This window comes from Antechinus flavipes, chromosome 1 (assembly GCF_016432865.1).
Source record: "Antechinus flavipes isolate AdamAnt ecotype Samford, QLD, Australia chromosome 1, AdamAnt_v2, whole genome shotgun sequence".
NCBI lineage: Eukaryota > Metazoa > Chordata > Mammalia > Dasyuromorphia > Dasyuridae > Antechinus > Antechinus flavipes.
The window spans coordinates 694,288,312-694,309,017 of NC_067398.1; the positions used below are offsets into that span (position 1 = coordinate 694,288,312).

Genomic DNA, 20,706 nt, shown 5'->3' on the forward strand with positions numbered 1-20,706 from the left:
GGGCAGCTCCTTCCGCCCCCGAGGCCCCGGCCATGGGCCACGGGCTTCGCAGCTCCCACCTCCTGACAGCCACCGGGGAGCTGGGGCTGCCGTCCCCATTTCACAGATGAGGAAACCGAGGCACTAGATTACGTGACTTGTCCAAGGTGACACAGTCAGTAAGTGTGAACTTGGGTTTTCCTATTGGGGATCCCACTGACCCAAACGCACTCATCTCCTTCCCCTTCCTTCCCCCCCAGCCCTCACCCTACACGTGGGCAGGAGGCTGGGGGGGAGGTAGGGCGAAGACCCTAAGACTTTTGGGGGTGATCGCGGCTCCCCCACTGAAAGAAACAGGTCAGACGAGTGCGGGGGAGAAGGTGGTTCCCTTTCCCTAAGGCTCCCTCCCCTGGCGCCCCCCGTGGGGGAAAGTTCCCAGCTCAGCCCACTCCGTCCGGAGATGGGCCCCTGACCCTTCCCCTCTGCCTCCCCTGCCCAGTGGTTCCAATAGGGACAGAGTGTTCTTCCCCAGCGGGAGCTCGGACCTTAATCTAAGGCCCTCGGGGCCACGGCCCACCCACGGGGCAGCGCGCTCCCATCCTGGGCCCCCAGGCCGCTGGCCCCAGGGCGGGAGGGCCCAGTGCTCCTGCTGGCCCCTGGGGAGGCTGGGACAGCGCGGGCACGAGGGAGACCCCCCCCCCCCGTGCGGCCAGAGGGGTCCCAGGGAGGCCGTGGCCTCGGGAACCCCCCCCCCCCGGTGCGGCCAGAGGGGTCCCAGGCGGATGTGGCGGCCCCCGGGCCGGGCTAGGGCCAGTGGGGGATGGGAGGTGGCGTTCATCTTCCGTGCTCTCCTTGGGGAGTCTGGGGGCAGGGAGGGGGATCCCCCTGCTCCCTCCGCCTGCCCGAGGGCCCCGAGCTCCCCCTCGGCAGCGCCAGCGAATCCCACCAGCCCCTGCCACGGAGACCCCTTAGCCAAGGCCCCTACGAGTGGGAGCATCAGACAGAGCAGAGCTTCCCACGGGAGGCCCCGGCCCTCGGCTCCCCCGCTCGCAGGAGGCCGGACGCCTAACAGATGGGGCTGGGGGCGGGGGGTCCCAGCAAAGGTCCCCTCGGCTGCCGGGGGGGCTCAGGGGGCGAGGGCAGGGGGGAGAGCGGGGGGAGGGTGAGCCGTCGAGCTGACCCCTCGCTCCCGGGCCCCCCTCACAGACAGGACCAGAGCCGGCCTCCGTCCCGCTGCCCTCTGCCCCACCGAGGAGGGGAGCCGTGAGGGCACCTCCGCTGGTCCGGAGGCCCCCTCACCCCCAGGGTCCCTCCTGAGTCTCTCAACATGGGAAGGGGTCGGGAGCCATCTTCCCACAGGGACCTCCTGCGTTTCTCTGCCGGCCGGGATCCCCACTCTCGCCTAAGCTCAGAGAAAGGCGGAAAAGGTGGAGGCGGCTGGGGGGCTGGCACCGGGAGAGCCCAGAGCGCCACCAGGGGGCCCAGTGCCCGGGCAGAGGCGCCGCCCCAGTCCCGGCCCTGTCGCTAAGGATTCCGTCACCGCCCTTCGGGGCCCGGGGCCGGCGCCGTCCTGCTGGGGCCGAAGAGGAGCCCCCCCTGCGGCCGGCGCCCCAGGCCCACTGCGCCCCCTGCGGCCGGCGCCACTCACCTCATCCATCTTCTCCGAGGCGGGCGTCCGCTCCCCGGCCATGTCCTTGGCCGCGTCGGCCCCGTGGCCCAGAAGTCCAGCTGGGTCGGGGGGGCCGGGCTCCGGGGGGGGCCGGGGGCCCAGGCCCAGGCCCAGGTCCTCCTCGTCGTCCGAGTCCGGCAGGGGGGTGGGGCTGATGTCCTCCAGGCCCGTGCTGGAGGGGCGAGAGGAGGGGGTCTGGCCCCGGAAGCCGGGCTGGGAACTGGAGCCGAAGGCGGGCAGGGGGGAGAGCTGCGAGGAGGAGGAGGAGATGGGGCTGCCCTCCATGCGGAGCTCTGTGTCCGAGTCGTGTTCGCGCAGGAAAGGGAGCTTGGTTCTCTGCTCCTTCAGTAACATCTCGATGCGGGAGTCCAGGCTGTCGTGGGGCTTCTCGGAGGCGGGCGGGGAGGCCTCCAGGGTGGGCGTCCCGGGGCTGGTGCAGCGCTCGGGGCTCCAGCCGAAGCTGGGCCCCCCGCCGGGCTCCAGGCTGTTCAGCTCGGGGGGCGGCGGCGGCAGCGGGGGTCCCGGGGGGGTCTCGGGCCTCTCTTTGGCCAGAGGGGCGGCGACGGCCGGGGGCTCGAGCGGGGGCTGGGCCCGGCGGTACTCCCCGCCGTCTCGGGCCCCCGGGGCAAAGGCCGGCAGAGCCGCCGGCTCCTCGGGGTGCGGGGCGAACAGGGCCGGGGCCTGGTAGGGGGAGAAGGCCGACTTGTAGTTGGAGCCGGAGTGGCCCCCGGGGGCGGAGGGGGGCGTGTGGGAGTACTGGGCGGCCTCCGGCTGGGCGTGGGGCTTGTAGGAGCCGGAGCCGCCGGCCCCGCCAGAGGCGGCCGCCGCGCCGAACGCGTGCTCCGAGGAGCGGAAGGCGCCCGACGAGTTGTGGACGTAGTGGTGCTCGTGGCGGCGGTTGTAGGCGTCCGTGAACTTGGTCTCGTGCCGGCGGGCCTTGTAGCCCGAGTCCTGGCTGTAGTGGTAGGAGGGGGTGGGCTGGCGGCTGGAGTAGCTCGAGTCTTGCGAGAAGGGGGTGCCCAAGCGGGGGGTGAGGGGCGTGCACTGGCCGTACGAGTTGGGGGTGTCCAGGCGGCTGCTGGAATAGGCGGTGTCGTGGGAGAAGGGCGTGCTGCTGTTGGGGGTGACCGACGCCGAGGAGCCCGCCGAGGGCACGCTGCCATCCTTCAGGCGCTTCAGGGCATCTGTCAGCTGGACGGGGGAGAGAGACCGGGGCCTAAGGCACGGAGCCGGACCCCTGGCATCCGCCCCCGCCGGTGAGCCCCTCACTGGGTCCCATCTACTGAGACCCTCCCCCTCCAGGAGGCGATCAGAAGGCGGGCCTTCGTCACTTCTGGGACCCCCAGCCAGAGGCCAGGCCTCTGCCACTTCTGTCCCGTCCCGGGACCCCCGGCCCCTCTGTCACTTCTGTCCCGTCCCGGGACCCCCGGCCCCTCTGTCACTTCTGTCCCGTCCCGGGACCCCCGGCCCAGAGGAGGTGCTTGGGAAACATTCCCATCCCTCAGAGCCCAGAAACCCAAATCGGGAGCCTGGCCCGTCTGTGAGACGCCCAGCGAGTCCCTCGAACTGTCTGCCTTCCTCCGGCCCAGGTGGCCCTGGGGGAGACGGCCCCGTCGGTTTAAGTCAGGTGGGATTGTTTCCTGCTCCCTAACTCTCTGCCCGGCAGTTGACTCTAGGTCCTCCTTCGCCCCTGCCCTTCCTGACCCCTGCCCACCAACGCCAGTCTTGGCCAAAGGCCGAGAATGACGAGAAAGGCTCTCGCCTCCTGTCCGCAAAGAACTTTCTTGTCGTGAAAGGGGCCACGGGGCAGGAAGTCCAATCCCTCCCCCAGATCCTCACTCCACATTTTACAGATAAGGAAACCGAGGCCCAGGGAAATTGAGTAATTCAAGTAATTAATTTTAAATTTGTGAGTAGCATTAATTGAGAGCTAGAAGGAAAAGGGAAGCAGTGGAGAGAGAGGAAAAAAATAAACTTACCCAAGATCACAGAGGTTGTAAGTGAGAGGCTGAGATAAATTTATAGAAGGCAAAGGCTAGAGTTTCGGGGTGAGGGACCCTGTAAAGGGGCAGGGGTCACTGGGGAAACACACTCACACTCCCCAGACCAATCTTAAAACCTGATCTTATTCAAGGATTCTGCTCTACTGGATTTACTGGGGACTGCAAAGGGGACAGTTCAGCAAAATGGCCCCAATCCCCTACAGCTGAGCCTTGTTTCAAGCAGAGCGCTCTTTCCCCAAAATCTTTTTGAAAGCGTTCCCTTTGTAAGAGAGCCCTTCCTGAATCCAACTCCTGGGGAAACCGAGGCACACTCACCAACTAAGTCAGCCCGGCAAGGGAGGAGTCGTCCCTTTATAATTTCCAGGGATCGGGGAGAGGGAAAGAGAAGGGGAGGAAGGGAAAAAAAGAATCCAGATCACGCCAAAAAGCAGAGGCAAGAGTTGTGGCAGAAGATCTCGAGGGAAGTCGAAGAATATTCGGCGAGGAAAACACAAAGCCAGATGGTTTGTTTAAGCAGCTGAGAGTTCTAGTCCCTGCTCCCTCTTCCCCATCCCCAAGGCAGGGTCCAGGACCAGAGTTCCTGCTCTAGCTTCCTCCAAGGAGGAGAAGGCAAGTCGGCCCCGGGCCCATCATCAAAAATACAGGCTCGGAGGTCAAACCGCCATCATGGTCCCTGCAGCTTCTAACCCATCTGGGCGCGGAGAAAGACATTTCGCCGAAGTAAGTGGCCCTCCCCGGGCTGCTCCCAGAGACATCTGCTGGAGGGGGGCCTTGCTCCGGGCCTACAGGCACGGCGGGAGAGGGGACACCGAGCAAGAAACTTCTTTTCCCCAGGTAGAGGCTTTTGGATAAGTTTCTTGGGAAGTACGGGGGGGCGGGGAGGGGAGGGAGAGGAGAGGAACATGCATTTATTAAACACCCACTGCATGCACAGGCACTTCCAGCCATCTCCTTTGATCCTCACACCGACACTAGGAGGTAGGTAATATTCTCCCTGAGGTAGATAACTGTGCTACTAAAGAAACTGAGGCAGCCAGTGCTTGCCAGGGTCACGTCATAGTCCGGGTCTGAGGATCTCAACCTCCCCAACTTGTGGAGCATCCCCGGCTACGGGATCAAAACGGCCCTTCAGCAAAACTGGGGCCACGGAGGGGATCAGCGGGGAGAAGGGACGGCCCTTTCTAAGCTGGGCCGGGGCTCAGCCCCTAGGGAGAAGCCCCCTGGGGCACCACGTCGGCTGTTGTTTGGGAGGATTTTTGCATTTAAAAAAGGGAGCGGGTCCCTGGTTCAGCTCCACGGGGATGCAGACTACGTCTTGGGTGAGGGGCTCAGTTGTCACCAATGGGGACGGCTAAGGGACTGGGGGTCTGTCCACATTCGGCCACTGCGGGTAAAAATCTCATCTCCTTTTGTGAGCCTCAGTCTCCCCGGGTCTAAAACAAAGGGTCTGATTTAAGAGCGACCAGCCCGCGGGCTCCCCAAGGACAGGGACAGGGTCCAAAAGGGGTCTTCACTCGCGAATTGGGAAAGAGCAGCCTCCCCTGGAGACTAGAATCGCTTTGGACAAGGCGCATGAAGAAGAGACTCCAGAGCCAGGAGGGACAGCCTTTCCCTGGGCCTAGTTGTGCATATTCTGCTTCACACATCCATTCTCATCCGCACTCCCCAATGGAAGCAGTGCTAGTGTCACCACTCCCATTTTACAGATGTGAAAACTGAGTCAGCCACCTGGTGTCTAGGAGCGGCTGCTTCCTTCACCCACCCACAGCCAGCCCCTGCGAGGGTCAGCTAGGGCTCAGAGGAGTTGGGAGGAAGGAAGGCCCCCGGCCCCCCGAGGAACCACCCGCTCACCTGCAGAGTTTTATTGACCGTGGGAGAGGTGTCCAGCTCGAGGCCCACCGGCAGGGTCTGGGGGGTATAGAGGCCATTCACCAGCAGCTCGTAGAATCGCATCCGAGTTTCGCCTGCGCAGACCACGGGGAAGAAGACGTCTCATTAAGTGAGCAGGGACGACCCGGCCGCTTACCTCTGCACTGAATGCCGGGGACCACCCAGGGCAACCCAGGCTCTAGAGGGACAGCTGTGGAGATAAGGGATGGAGCAGTACAGGACAGAGCAGGGAAAAGCGCCTCCAAGTCCATTTTTTCTCTGAGGACCCCGATGGCGAGAGACGCCCACCTAGCCGGGGTCTGCTCGGGGCCCTGATCCCGACGCCCCTCACTCTCCTTTTCCCGAAGGGGCTGTGGGAGGACCGCCCAGGTGCCCCCTTTGCTGGGCTCCCGGCTAACTCGGCTCCTCTCCCTTCCCGTCCTCAGCCCCAAGCTAAGCTCAGCCCTTCCTCCTCCGGGCCAATCCAGTGACCAGACGCCCTATTCTCTGGGACCCGCGAGCCCGGGCGCTGAGGGAGCCTCTGACGCGAGAGGATTTAAATGAGCCCCTCTGCCCCAAACCCAGTCAGTGGGTGCCGGGACGCCTGGGACCCAGAGGGGGAAAGGAGTGAGACCGGGCAAAGTCCCCCAGACTTTTATTTTTAACCCTTCAGCTTCTTGGAAGCTACTGCTCGGAGAGCCCTGGGACGAGGGCCCAAAGCCAGGGCACACACATTAGGGCAAGTTTGACTTTTTTTTTTTTGGGGGGGGGGGGATAAAAATACACTAGAACCACCCAGCACTAAAAGGAACACAATATCACAGACGGAGACTCGCGAGGGACCTCAGCGGCCATCGGTCTGACCAGACCTTACAGACACGGAAACCGAGGCCCGGAAAAATGGCTGCTCAACCGAACCGGGTCCTGGGACTCGGGGCTCCCAGAAGTAGCCAAGCCCCCTGAGCAGACTCCGGCCCTCATTTATTAACAAGTCCAAGGGCGGGCAGCCCCCCAGTCTCACTAGCTCTCCTCCTTCCCCCGGCCAGATCCCTAAAGCGAGAAAGGTAGCGAGCCCTTCTGCCAGAATTACTGGCCCATGGAGCCTCACAGCTGCAGACGCCCGACCGGATGGGGAGACCTTCACGAGCAGGACCCCTCTAGGACAGGGCTGAGATATGCAAAGCAGCTCCATTCCTTGAGTTACAGTAAACTTTCCTCTTTTCTTGAAATGCCCCATCAGTTCCTGGTGGCTTCAGGCCCTTTTCGATCAGAGCTGAGTGATTTATGAGAACCGGGGGCAGGGGGGGATGAGCCTTGCTGAGAGATCCCACCTTCATCCCCCCCCCCCACTGATTCTGAATTTAAAAGTTACTGGAAATTAGAAAGGGGGGGGGGCAGAAGTGAGAGAGGAGGAGGGCAAAGTCCAGCTCCAGGGACTGGGTCTTCCGCTCCCCTCTCCCCTCACTGTGCCTAGCCCTGGGCCGGCCAATCATTAAGTGCTTGTTCCCTGACCAAGGGGGAGGAAGATCAGAGCTGGCAGGATCACTGCAATACCAAGGACCAGGCTATTCTAGCTGGGGGGAAGGGGGAGGGGGGATTCTCTTTTCCTGGATTTTTAGGCTTGTTCTTTTCCTGTTCCAGGTAACTACACTGACGGTGCCTCGGAAGGAGAAAGGCCAGTCCCGAGTTGCAGTCAGAGCCCGGCCGGGGCCACCCAGGACACGCTCCGGGACCCCGCTTTCCTGGGTCCGGGCACAAGGGAGGCGTGACAGGGCAGCCGGCACACTCCCGCCTTTGGATCATCACCCCTCCCCATCCACTAGGAAACCCTATTTTGCCTAAAACTCCCTGAGAAAGCCCACAGACAGATCCTGAAGCCAAAGTACGGGGGTCCCTGCGGCAGGCCGGAGTAATCCCGGAGAAACAAGGGGGGCGAACGAGCGGCTCCCGAAGCGGCCCCTCCGCCCCCACCCTCCCCTTTCCTGTTTTTAGAGGCAAACGGCAGAGACCTGGGCTTTTTTTTTTCACACCGTGGAGGGATTCCTGCAGAGAGGAAGTGCTGCTATCCCTTTAAGAGGGAGTGAGGCAAGAAACACAGTTGTCAACGCCTGTGCAGGATTCTGGAGCAGCCCGACTTCATCATTCACTATTTATCAATGAAATAGCTGCCCCCGTGGGCTACCGGGAGATGGGAGGGTCGGAGCCCCGCGGTTTCGTTCCCCTCACTTTGTTTACGCGGTCACACCCCCCTCAACAGATACAAACACCCCAGTAAACAAAAGGGGGCCCCAAGAGCACAGGGGACCGGTTAAAAACCACGATACAAAGGTTGGGAGGGGGGAGCCCGGGAGGCGCTGGGGGAAAAGGGTAAGCCCAACTGGGGCTAATTTTCTGAGTGGTCCCGGTGGGGGGGTGGGGGTGGCCAAGGACTGGAGCATTTTGTAAATTACGGCTCGTCTCCTAGCAACAGACAACACATTGGGCTCCACGTGATTCTGCCCCGGGTCGGGGAGGGGAGGGGGGCAAAAAAATAAAAAAGGGAGGAGGCTTCAGAGGGGGGAAAAATTGATTCCTTAACCGAGAAGCCGGGGAAGGGGAAGCAGTTTGAAGAGGAAAGCCGAAGGATCAACACGAGCCGCTTCTTCCGACTCCCTTCCCTCACCTTCCCCGCCAGCTCCTCCAGGATCTACCCACCTTTAGTGTCCAGTTCCACGTGAATGATGTTGCCCATGACCGAGGTGTTGTGTAAATGCTGCACGGCCTCCCGAGCCCCCTTTACGGTGGCAAAGACCACCTTGGCAATGCCCAAGTGTTTCTTGTTCTTGGGGTTGTAAAGGATCTCCACCTCCTCCACCTCCCCATATTTCTTGCACATGTCGGTCAGGAAGTTTTCCCTGATGTTGTCATTCAGTTTGGCAAAAGTCACCTGCTTGGGAGGCACCGGCCCCACGTAGAACTCATCGATCTGCAAGTGGGGAGGGAGGGCACGGCAGGAATTTCAGGGAAGAAGGGGCGATCCGGATGGGAAAAAAAAAAATTCCAGTTCAAAAGAAGAGACTGGCTCAGCATCGTGTCCCCAGTGTCCCCCTCCCCCCCACCTCAAACCTTAAGGAGGTAAAAAAATAAATAAATAAATACACACACACTTTTTTTTTTAAATGCACGCGGGCGGGGACAGAAAGCTGAGGATTAAATCGTTTGGAACGTGGAAGTCCTCGGGTTCGGAAGGAAGGGGGGGATATGAAACAGTTTCTCTCTCCTTCCCCTCCCCCTACTTCCCTGACGTAGGACTCCCCCCTGCTCAAGGGCCTTTCCCCCCCCTTTAAATGGAAGGGGGAGGGTAGCCGGGGAGGGGGTGTTCCCTGGTGCCAGTGACACCCTTTACCTCAAGAGCTGCCCCCCCCTCAAGGGATGTCTCTGGAAACACACCCCCCTCCAGGCCAGTGGGACAAAGTATCCACAGCCTCCCTCCCTCCCTCCCTGCCGAGTCTACAATCTGGATGGTTGTTGCAATGTTGACAGCAGAAGCCGGGCGGCTCTAAACACCAGTTTGTTCCCCCCCTCCCCATACACACACACAGACAGGCGGGAACCGGGGCCATGTCCTTCCCAACGGTATTTTAGAACTCGGGGTAATCCCCCCATAAGTCGAAACTTCCCCGGCCAGGGAAAGGGGTCACTACCTTGAATTTGGGGACACGAAGTTCCAACTCCTTGGTTTTTGTCCATGTCCTTCTGACTCTCGGGTCCTCGATTTTCACCGAGAGAAAGCATTGAGTCTGGGGGGGGGGGGGAGGGAGGGAGGGAAAGAAAAAAAAATAGAGTTCTGAGATTGAAGGCAGGGGGTGGGGGCGGGAACACACATACAACTCCAGAGAAATGTGGATAGAGGAAGCAGCCCCTTCCCCTCCGTGCTCCCTCCTCCCCCATGTGTCAAAAGTCAGGAGCTGAAAGAAGGGGGTGGGGGGAAACACAAACCCGACCGGACCCGAAGGAGGTGGGCTGGGAAGCTGACAGTTGAACACTGACCGGGGGGGAAAGCTACTGAGGGTTTCCCCCTGACGTTTCCCATCGAAAGGGGAGGGGGGAGGTCCCGGCAGGTCCTCTCGCCCTTTGGGCCCTGGAAGGAGGAGGAGGAAGGAGGGGGGTGCAGCAAGAAAGGAAGGAGAGAGAGACACCCCCCACTCTACTCACAGCCTTGCTGAAATGCTGTCCATCGTAACGGTAGAGTTTATGCTGCCCCTTCTTCAGCTCGGGGTCAATAATCAACTTGTAACTTCTCCAATGGTGGTTTCTTTTCTCCCCCGACGGTCCAGGCTGCTGGTGGTGGTGGTGGCTACTGCTCTCCATGCCGTTAACCCAACCTGAAAAACGACCGACACCAAGTTGTGTCTCTCCCGCAGCGGCAAGGGCGGCTTTCAAAAATTTAAAAAAAAAATAGCCCCCCAAAGCCTCCACCCCCTCCCACCGGAGCCTTCCCCGTCTCCAAAGAACCGGGAGATTATTTCTGTAAAAAAAGAGATCGGAGCAGCCAGCTCGCCCGCCCGCCTGCCCGCCTGCCCGCCAGGCAGCCAGCCGGCCAGCCACCAGGCTGCCCGCTGCCCCCTTCCCCGGGCGGACAGGAGCGATCCCGGGCTAGGGAGCAGGCAGCGGCGGCGGCGGCGGCAGCCCGAGATGAGCGGCGGTGGCGGCGGTGGCGGCGGCGGTGGCCGGGGCAGGAGGGGGGAAGCTCACTTGAACTCTGCTTTTTGCCATGATCTTCGGCGTGGCTGCTCCCTCGCCCCCCGGCCCGGATCCCTCGGAAGGCCATGGTGCCGCTGGGGCTCGGGGCTGGGGGGTCGCGGGCCGCCGCCGCCACCAGCCCGCTCCCGCTCCTCCTCCTCCCAGCCACCCCCCCAGCCTGGCTCCGCCGCGGCCTCCACTGGCCTCTCCCGGGGAGGGGGGAGGGAGAGAAGGAGGGAAGGGGAGGGGAGGGGAAGGAGGGAGGGGAGAGGAAGGGGGGAGGGGGAAATAGGGAGCCCCTGCTTACATCCCCGCCGGGCGCCGGCCTCCCTGCGCGACCAGCCTGTACATGGTGTTCCCCGCGGGAGCCGAGGCTGGGGCGGCCGGACCGGGGGCTAGCTGAGGCTGCTGCTGCTGCTGCTGCTGTTGCGGCGGCGGCGGCGGCGGCGGCGGCTGCTGCTGCTGCTGCCGCTGCTGGAGGAGGCGGCTGGCGGCAGCGGCTCGGCTCCCAGTCCCCGCACATCCCACAATACACCGCTATGGAGCCCGACCCAATCTCTCACCCTCCTCCTCCTTCCTCCTCCTCCTCCTCCTCCTCCTCCTCCTCCTCCTCCTCCTCCTCCTCCACTCTCCTCTCCCCCTGGCGCTCGCAGCAGCTGCGCTGCAACCCCCCCTACCCAGCCAAGGCCACCCCCCAACCGACTCTCCCCCAGCCTGGGGCGGAGGCCCGAGGGCCTGAGCGGGGGGGGGGGGGGGGGAGAGGCCCCGGGGACAGGCTTTTAATTAATGCATTTTATTATCTCTGGAGGAGGATCGAGATCTTGCCTAGGAGGGAGGATTTGGGAAAGGGGGAGGGGGGTCCTTTCCTCCTCCCTCTCCGAAATCTGTTTCCCCGGGCCCACTGTGCCGGGCGCAGCCAGCGTTTACCTTCGGTCTCCTACACTGTTTTAGAAACGAGATGGACTGGAGGTGGGACCGCCTGACTTGGGTTTTATTTGGGGGGGGTGTGTATGTGTGTGTGTTTTAAGTCGAGGAAGGACGGGGGGGAGTCTCGGCGCGGGATCTCCTAGAGCTGCAAGCCAGGGATACCCCCTCCTTTACTTGGTTTCCCTCTTCCTCCTCGTCTGCCCCGGCACCCCCAGCAACCTCGGAGCAGAGAACAGGATTTCCAAATTAGCATTACGCTGCAATCATTGGGCTTTGCTGGAGGAGGCAGACCGACCCCGGCGTGCTTTTCTTTCCTCCCCTCTTCTTCCCCTCCCCCCATTCGGAAGGACTTTTTTCTCCCCCTCTACTTTTTTTTTAATTGTCCGGTCCGCGTCAAATCCCCCTTCCCCCCATACTTTCCCCAAACTCGAGTGAGTCGCTTTCTACATTCATTTTTTTTTTCTTTATTAAAGGTCCTGGGACTGGCGGCGACCAATCAGCGCGCAGCTTCCATTTGGTCGCTTCTACCCCAAAGCACCCGGTGCTTCTTCTCAGTTACACTATTACGGGGGGAGGAAGGGAGGGAGCAATGGGTGTTTTTTTTTTCCCCTTCTCTTCCTTCCTTCCTCGCTCCCTCCCTGCCTCCTCCTGGCTGAAGAGGAGGCTGCTTGTCTTGCTTCTGCTTCACGGTGGTTCGTCTCATATTGGGGGGTATTTGGGGGGTTTGTAATTGGGCCGTGGTGCGGTAATTGGCTGATTCAGGGCGCCAGCGCCCTTGAGCCAATCAGCGCGAAGCTTCTATGGGGCTTGAGTTATTAGACGCGGATCTCCAAACATCCGTCATCAGACAAGCCAAGGAGAGGCCAACATTCAGGGAGCCATTTTTCTGCCATGGAATTAAATGGCCAAGTGGGTTTTCCTTTGTTCCAAAAGGGGGAACGCTTTTCCTTTGACTCCACCATCCAGTGCAGGATTGCCCCGTGTCCTGTCCAATGTTGGTCACCAAAGCTAAAGGACCGATGGAAGAAGGAAGACTTCATTTTTTTAAGTGATTTTGGATTTTGCTTTTTTCTCCTTATGACCTGGAATCCATCTTTGTCTTGTATAACTAGGTCATAGCCCACCATTAATGTCAGCAGTTTAAAAATTTTGAATCCAAAAAAACCTTAAGTAAATAACATATTTATTTACTTTTTTCCTTTTTTTTTTTTTGGCTGGGGGAGTGGGGACGGGGCTTGAGCTGTCTAATCTGTATCCTCTTGACTGAACAATAAATTTTTTAAAATATATATATAACTTCCTCTATTAAACACTTAAACCTGGCCATCTTATTAACTCCTCTCCTCTCTTAACAAGGTAATGTTTTAAATGTAGAGTTTTAGGAAATAATGAATTCTGGCTGTTCTAAGCCAAAAAAAATGTAAGCCATTAATGCTATGTTGTTCTTTTAAATTCTTCTCTGTTGTAAGTACCCAATCCATTCTGTCCTTATTTAAGTTCAGTGTTCATGTTAATGTTACCTTAATGTCCTAATTTCTGAGCCTTCATCTATCTGCATGTCTGTTTTTTTGTCTCTCCTTGTCGAATTTCAAAACCAGATTTCATGCCTTTAGACGAGATAACTTTAGGCTTTAAGAAATGTTTACGGTTTATGCTAGCTAGCTTTATTTCCAATTAATTGAAAGATTTTCTTTAAGCAACCCTTCTTTTGAGGGCGACAGCTCTGGTTTCTCCAGTCTTGAGGGGGGGGGGGGGAAGAGAGAAGAAAGCCCCACTCTTCTGCAGAGACTGAACTGGTCACAGGAAACTAGACTGAAACCCCTTCAAACAAGCCCTAAGCAATTGCTTCCAAACGGCATTATTAAACTGGGCAGCCTTTTCTCTAGTCGTTGGGGCGATCGGGGGGTGCGAAGGGGCTAGCTCTCCTTTGTCTCCCGTTTTGCCTGAAGCGTCTGTTTTTTACCTTTTGTCTCAGAAATGACTCTTAATACCCTTGCCCTAGCCAGCCCCACCGGCGAAGCCAGCCAGCCTTCGGCCGAACCTTGGGAAAAGTTTGCTGAATTCGAAGGCGATGAAATTGACATGACATTGTAACTGACAAAAAGGTAGTGACCTTCCCCCCAGCCCCGTGATAATAATAATAATCCCAACAAACTCCAACAAAATGGTGGGTTTTTTTCTTACAATAACATCACCAAACCAACGCCCAAGTTCACCTTCCAGACTCCATTGCGCCAAGCTGAGCACCGGTAAGTAAAAACGTGCCTTTTAAAAGCCCTTGGAACAAAAGCGGCCGGAGCAGGCCCCGCGCCGCAGACTGCTCCGAGCCGAGGGGCTGAGCCTGCCTGGGTCTCCCAGCCTCTGGTCGGTTGTGGTTGGCGAGGAGGGGCAGGCAATGTGGACAGTGGAGACAGGCTAGAGAGATACACTGGGGCGGGAGGGGGGCGACGAGGGTCTTGTACCCAAGGATTGGGGGCATTTCTCCGTGGTCTGAGGGGGTGCTTTGGGGGTGACTTCTTTCGGAGGGAATGAACGCTCCCCCCCAGGCTTTCTGCAGTCCCACACCCTTGACCACCCCCGCTGCTGGGGGTGGGGGGGAGAACGGGACGACGACTTTCGGCGCTTTTTCTCTCTCGCCCATCCAGCTTCTCCCCAGTTTGAGAGGAAAGAAGGGTTTGGGGGGTGGGCTTTGACTCTGCCTCTCCAGGAGGGCTCGGTTTGCTAAATTCAGGGGCTCTCCCTCCCTCTGGAAGACCGTGGGGGGACCTTCTCCGCTCCTCCGGGGCAGCCTAGTGGGGCTCCCCCCAGATCCCTGGACGGCTCGGGCGGCGAAAAAAGGACAAGGGACCGGCGTCCATTTTGGCGCCATGACGCAGCAGACCTTCCTTCCCGGCTGCTGCAGCCCTGTCTCCTTCTTCTCTCCCTCGGCTGCTTCCTCCTCCCTCTCCCACCCCGCTGCGCTCCCGTTTTATTTTCAGGTTCCGAGAGCGCGCCCGGGGTGGTTCGGGCGGGCGGGTTAGGGTCGGGGCTGCTGGGCACGGGGACGCCCGGCCCGGGCTGCTCGCTAATGGCCGCTTCGAGCTCTCGGTGTCTCTCCCTGTCCTGCTGCGGCCGCGCGTCCTGGAGCAGGAGGCGGCTTCGCCGAGCTGCAGGGCCTGTCCACGCCTAGCTGGGCTCTGGGTAAATCCTCCTTCGGGCTGGGCTAGAGGGGGCTCGGGGGCTGCTGCTGTGGGGTTTGGGGCACGGTGGCTTTGGGGGCGGTTGTTTTTTTCCCGCATAGACTTCAGTTTCCTAACCTCTCTCGCCCAGCAGCCGGCAGGGTCGGCGGGGCAGGGGAGGGGGAGGACCGGAGCCCGCGTCGCCCGGGCTCGTGTTTGCTAAGCCAGCAGGCTTCGGAGGGGAAAGAAAAGACAGGCGCCATTTCGTGCGCTGGAGGCTGCTGCTTCGTGCTGGAGGAAGGGGGGTGGGGAGGGAGGGCGGTGGCTGCTGTGGGGGAGGGGAGGGCGGGCTGACTGTAATCAGAGAGCCCGGGGCCCGGGCCAGCCACCGCCTCCTCCTCCTCCTCCGCCTCTTGCGAGCTCAGCGCTCCGCTGGGGGAGGGGAGAGCTGCTCTTAAAGCCGTAGGCAGCTCCCCTCCCCCAGCCGCAGACAATGGGAGGGGGAAGGAAGGCGGTGGGGGAGGGGTGACCCGGGGAGATCCCTTTCGTCTGACGGTCTCCTCCTCCCTCCCCGAGCCTGTTCTATCTCAGCTTCCTTGGGGACCGGGGAGGCGATCCTCCCTACCTCTTACGAGGCTCCCCCCAAACCAGGGATCGAAGCCACTTGGCTCTGAATCGAGAGAGGGGGAGGGGGACGACCCTTCTCTGGCCAGTTCCCCCAAAGCCCTTTTCAGGGTCAGCCCTAGCAGGCAGACCGCAACTGTGAGAGGCAGTCGAGGGTTGGGTGGGACCTCAACCTATTGGGTGATGACCTCGGTTGTTTTTCCCCTCTCAACCTCCCCCCCCATTCCCAGTCAGGATGCCCAGAAACTCGGGGCTCACTTGGATACCTGGGACACACACGGAAGCAGGCGGAGCCAGCCAGGGGTAAGAGTGAGTGCCCAGGACCGACCCAGCTTTAGCCTTCCCAGCCACATGTTGTCTTATGCAATCTAGTACCTTCAAAGCCCCCCTCTTTAGTCAAGCCTTGTACCCCAAGTTCCGGGTGGGGCCGGGGATTGGCACCGGGGCCAACCAAGACAGGCAGTTCCCTCGCTGGAGCCGGATGTCTGCCAGCTGACTTCCAAAGATGAAAACCTAGTTTCTCGCTTGTTATATGGTCTTTGGAGGGAACTCCAGGTTCTGGCTCCGTCCCCCTTTCAATGTGGGCTTCAAATAACCTCTGCAGAACTTGGCTCGGGTAGCCCCGAACCCTTCCCCACTAAAACCCAGTCCCTGGTGAGAATGGCAAGTGGTTCCTTATTTAGAGGAGGGGGCCCCGGGAGGTTGGGGAGCCCACTTGTGGGCTCCTTCACGCCGATTCCTCCACTCGGAAGCCATTCGGTAAGTCCCTTCTGTCTTGGAGCGTTTTTCTCCCAGTGTGGGTGGGGAGGAGGGCTGAAGCAACCTTGGAAACCAGCTTTATAAATGGCAGCGGTTTCCTGCCTCTTCTCTCTCAGTGAAAGGCCTTTCTTTGGCAGCTTTCTTATTCTGCTGCTGCTCTCTCCCCACCCCCTCCGGCCCCTCCACTGACCCTGGCATGTCAGTATTCCAGCAGAGTTGTTCACAAAGTTATAAACCCCAAGTCAGGGGACTTAAAAGATTCCAACTCCACAATAAAAACGGGAAAAACACGTTTGGTCTTTGTATGTTTGCTCAGTTCTGGATCTGCCGGTAAACAACTTCTCCCTCCCCCTGGCTGGAGAAGGCCCCATCTTTCCCCTGGGCCTCCCAGAGCAGTGACCAAGGTCACCCAACCTTCCTAGCTGTTCAGCTCCCTGGCCTTTGGCCCCCGCTCCTCCTCCCCCACTGCCGACCTGGCCTGGAAAGCCTTCCCTACCTACAGCACCCCACCCCCCGCCGAATGCCTTTGAACATGTTTTCCTGCTTTGAGCTAGAACCCAAGAAGGGGGTCTTGCGGGCTCCACCGCTGGAAGTTCCGGGGGCCGGTTTTTTGTTCCTCCTTTTCGTGGTGGAAGGAGACAAAGAGTGACTCCTCGTGGGCCGGAGCCTGAAAACCTGGGGGAACGAGGCCGACCTTGGCCCGAGGGCCAACTGTGGGGGCCCCAAAGCTGCCTGAAGGCCTCCTAGCCCAGAGGACCGGGCCCCTCTGACTCGCCACGAGAGATGGAAGAAAAAATCGGGACTCTCAGCACGTCTAACGAGAGAACGAGCCCCCGGTTTCCCGCCCAGCTTGGCCAGAAGGTAGGTAGCTGCCCGTCCTAACCCACGTGTTCTGCCTCCTCCGACCTCCCCTTTTCCCCCTGAGTGGAGGCTGCTTTGAGGAGGGAAAATAATCCCCAAACCCGAGGGGGAGAGCTCTGGGAGCTCCTCCACAGTTGGCTGCTTCCCGGAGGCCCCGGGCCCCTCGCTGACTGATAGCGCCGTGAACCTGCTCGGCCTGTTTTCTGCACTCCTGCCCTTCCCCTCCCCCCGCGGGGCGGTGTGCGATCTGTTTCGTACTTGGCAGCCCAGCCCTGGGCCGGGAGCCGGTCCCCCGCCTCTTCTGCAATCCCCAGCCTACCGTATTTACTGGCATAGGCACGGGCGTGGGGGGAGGGGAGGGCGAGGATGTGACCTCTGGGATGATCGGCTTGGGTAGTTTGAGGGAGGCAGTTAATCCTTGTGTCATTACGGTAACCGTGACTTTCTCTCCCCGACTGGTCCCTAAGAAAATGGATGGGGGGTGGGCTGCCCAAGTTGGCCAGTTCTGAGCCTTAGGCGGGCGGTCCCTGCGTTCCTTCCCCCTCCCCCTCCCCTTTGCAGGGCCAGAAAGCATTTGGAGAGGGATCTGCTGAAGCCTAGTGTTTGCCTTCATGAATACTCTTAGCTAATTTTGACCAGAAAAGGAAACTGAGGTTCTGGAGGCTCCTTAAGGCTCAGCCCCTCTGCACTCCCCAAGTCTTACTTTAGGTTCAGCCCCTTTGCACCCACTAAATGTTAGCTTAAAGTTCAGACCTTCTGAACTCTCCAAGTGTTAATTTTAAGGTTCAGACCCTCTGTACCTTCCAAGTCTTAGCTTAAGGTTCAGCCCCTCTGCACCCCCAAGTGTTAACTTTAAGGTTCAGCCCCTCTGTACCCCCAAGTGCTAACTTTAAGGTTCAGCCCCTCTGCACCCCCAAGTGCTAACTTTAAGGTTCAGACCCTCTCTCTGTACCTTCCAAGTCTTAGCTTAAGGTTCAGCCCCTCTGCACCCCCAAGTGCTAACTTTAAGGTTCAGCCCCTCTGTACCCCCAAGTGCTAACTTTAAGGTTCAGCCCCTCTGCACCCCCAAGTGCTAACTTTAAGGTTCAGACCCTCTCTCTGTACCTTCCAAGTCTTAGCTTAAGGTTCAGCCCCTCTGCACCCCCAAGTGCTAACTTTAAGGTTCAGCCCCTCAGCACCCTCAAGTGTTAACTTTAAGGTTCAGCCCCTCTGCACCCCCCAAGTGTTAACTTTAAGGTTCAGCCCCTCTCTCTGTACCTTCCAAGTCTTAGCTTAAGGTTCAGCCCCTCAGCACCCCCCAAGTGTTAACTTTAAGGTTCAGACCCTCTGTACCCCCCAAGTATTAACTTTAAGGTTCAGCCCCTCTGCACCCCCCAAGTGTTAACTTTAAGGTTCAGCCCCTCAGCACCCCCAAGTGCTAACTTTAAGGTTCAGCCCCTCAGCACCCCCAAGTGCTAACTTTAAGGTTCAGCCCCTCAGCACCCCCAAGTGCTAACTTTAAGGTTCAGCCCCTCTGTACCCCCAAGTGTTAACTTTAAGGTTCAGCCCCTCAGCACCCCCAAGTGTTAACTTTAAGGCTCAGCCCCTCTGCACCCCCCAAGTGCTAACTTTAAGGTTCAGCCCCTCTGCACCCCCAAGTGCTAACTTTAAGGTTCAGCCCCTCTGCACCCCCCAAGTGCTAACTTTAAGGCTCAGCCCCTCAGCACCCCCAAGTGTTAACTTTAAGGTTCAGCCCCTCAGCACCCCCAAGTGCTAACTTTAAGGTTCAGCCCCTCTGCACCCCCCAAGTGCTAACTTTAAGGTTCAGCCCCTCTGCACCCCCCAAGTGCTAACTTTAAGGTTCAGCCCCTCTGCACCCCCCAAGTGCTAACTTTAAGGCTCAGCCCCTCTGCACCCCCCAAGTGTTAACTTTAAGGTTCAGCCCCTCAGCACCCCCAAGTGCTAACTTTAAGGCTCAGCCCCTCTGCACCCCCCAAGTGCTAACTTTAAGGCTCAGCCCCTCTGCACCCTCCCAGTGTTAACATTTCCTTCCTTGCCTTCCGGTGCAGCACTTGTGTAAATCTCGTTTTCCCGGCTAGTTCCTGCTCCTTAGTGGGTGGCGTCCTTTTTGGACCATTCTACCCTCAGGATGAGTCCTGGGTGTTTAAATGTTTGAGCTAAATTGAGGAAGAGAATAGCATTAAAACCGGAGACTTGGAATCATTGGTTTAGATCCGTATGGCGCCTTATCAGCCATCTAGCCCTTCCCCCGCACACAGATACTTAGCGTAAGCTCTGGTAACTTTGTAGCCTTCTGTGTCCACAATTTCTTTTTATTGATGGAGAAGCGAACCCAGAGACCGGGAGGATTTGCACTCGCACCCAGACGGGCCTCTTTGGCCCATCTGTCCCCTCCCCTTGGGCCTCAGGCCTGCTTGGGCCTCCTTCCCTTGGGTGTTGGGCCCTCCTGGCTCCCGTTCGGTGGGAATTCCCGCCCTCCCGGCTCCTCTGCTTTTCTCCCGAGGTCCCTCCCGTAATTGGAACATCCCGGAATGGGGAATCTCTGATCCGCTGACCTCTTGGGGTCCGGGGGTGGCCCTGAGCGGCCACAAAGCCTGCCTTTCCCTGCCCCCCACCGGCTTCTAGTGGGGAGGGGCAGCTGAGAGAATGGCCAGCTGAGGGCTTTGAAAAGCCTTCGGAAGCTTTTTACAAATGCAAACCTCTGGTATTCTAATTTCGACCGTGGGAGGGGCTGCTGTGCAGCTACTGCTGACTGAGGAGGGTCCCCCTAGGGCTTTGGGGTCAGGTCTCCTTTTTAAGTAGGGCCAAAGCTGGGGAGGGGGGCGTTAAATATGGAAGGGGGGAGAGTTGGACCTGGAGCTGCCCCCACCCAGGATGCGCTAGCTTGCTGAGGTTAAAGGTTAACTGGGGGTGTGGGCCCTCAGGGGGTGTGAAATGATTTACCCCGCCCCCGGCCTCTGAAGTGGGGACTCCGGGCCTATCCTTTCACCACTTGTTAATGAGGGCCCCTTTGCTGGGGATGGGTTACTCATAAACAATTAAAACTATTCCTTGCTAAACTGTGGGACGCCGCCTCCTGTACCCCAAGAGTTCAGGGAAGGGTTAGAGCTGGGGAGAAACCAGTTGATCCAGGATCCCTGGAAAAAGGGGGCGGGGGGTGGGGGGTGGGGACTGGGCTCTTCCTCTTTCCCACCCTCCCTAATCCTTTCTTCCTCTTTCCTATTGGAAAGCAGGAATCCCCGGGTGGATTTCTGGGAGTCCATGACTTTGGGTGGGAAAGCATTACAACTATATTTTATTTCCTCTGTGTATTTTATACATTTTTAAAATGTTCTGAAAAGGGGTTCCTGGGCTCTCATGCCCTCCCCCCCAAAACAAATCCCCAAGAATAGGTTAAAATCCCCTCCAGAGGCAACTAGGTATATGGAGCCTGGGTTTGGTTTCAAGAAGATCTGGATTCTCCCAGGCATTTGCTGGCTCAGTGACCCTGGTCACTTAACTAACTTGACCCTCCTTTTTCTTATCTATAAAACCAATGGTTTAGACATTGGCCTCCAGTGTTCTGTTCAGCTCAGAATTTATGGTCTCTTGCTCCTCCTCTTTCTTCCTTTCTCTTTCCATCTTTCCCTTTTTCTTTCATTTCTTCTCACTTCCTTCCCCCCCCCCCTCCCCCGGTGAACTGGAAGGAGCTTTACAGGTCAGTGAGTCCTCTCCCCTCATTTTATAGAAGCAAGAAGTTGTTCTGGAGTCTCTTTAACATAATTGTCAAAAAAACCAGGATCTTGATTCCAAAGCTAACTGTCTTTTATCAATATTTCCCAGTCTCCTTTGCTTTTCTTCCTCTGAAGGCCACACAGGCAAGAGGCTCCAGAGCTGGGGATCAGGCTCCTAAACAGAAACTCTTAGAGTTTCCCTACCTTGCCCCCCATTTTTCAGTGGCCGGCAGACAGATTCTGGGTCAGATTCAGATTCGGCAGCCATCCCCTGACTCTCTACTCCTTCCCTTCCTCCCCCACATTACCTTTTGTCAAGTGGGCATAGATTGTCACCTTGGTGTGAAATGCATGGGCAAGTGGAGCCCTGGGCTTAGAGGGGAAATGGGGGACCTCTTAACTAAGGTCTCTCTTAACTGAGA

At 58.7% G+C, this 20,706-nt stretch overlaps 1 protein-coding gene and 1 long non-coding RNA gene across 6 annotated transcripts in view; one reads left to right on the plus strand and one right to left on the minus strand.

The window, feature by feature from the left end:
* Positions 1–10,803, minus strand: part of SETD1B (SET domain containing 1B, histone lysine methyltransferase) — a 35,283-nt gene extending 24,480 nt beyond the window's left edge. For 2 of the 4 annotated variants that reach the window (XM_051972736.1, XM_051972735.1), the window contains exons 1-6: positions 10,255–10,438; positions 9,715–9,884; positions 9,204–9,299; positions 8,215–8,485; positions 5,503–5,615; positions 1,628–2,839 (exon numbers count right to left, since the gene is read on the minus strand). In XM_051972736.1, the coding sequence (XP_051828696.1) occupies positions 1,628–2,839; positions 5,503–5,615; positions 8,215–8,485; positions 9,204–9,299; positions 9,715–9,884; positions 10,255–10,330 (1,938 nt within the window). In that variant the 5' untranslated portion in view covers positions 10,331–10,438. Of the gene's footprint in view, positions 1–1,627; positions 2,840–5,502; positions 5,616–8,214; positions 8,486–9,203; positions 9,300–9,714; positions 9,885–10,254; positions 10,439–10,549 lie in introns of those variants that run through there. The other 2 variants (XM_051972738.1, XM_051972737.1) reach the window with 2 other exon arrangements.
* Positions 10,804–11,221: 418 nt separating this feature from the next.
* Positions 11,222–19,647, plus strand: LOC127545437 (uncharacterized). 2 transcript variants are annotated; one of them, XR_007949657.1, is made up of 6 exons: positions 11,222–13,418; positions 15,182–15,254; positions 16,265–17,886; positions 17,925–18,297; positions 18,335–18,372; positions 18,524–19,647. It is a non-coding gene; the product is annotated as an uncharacterized LOC127545437 (long non-coding RNA). The 2 variants fall into 2 exon arrangements; XR_007949656.1 differs by lacking the exon at positions 18,524–19,647 and having other exon boundaries at positions 16,265–17,732; positions 18,074–18,517.
* Positions 19,648–20,706: the final 1,059 nt, after the last annotated feature.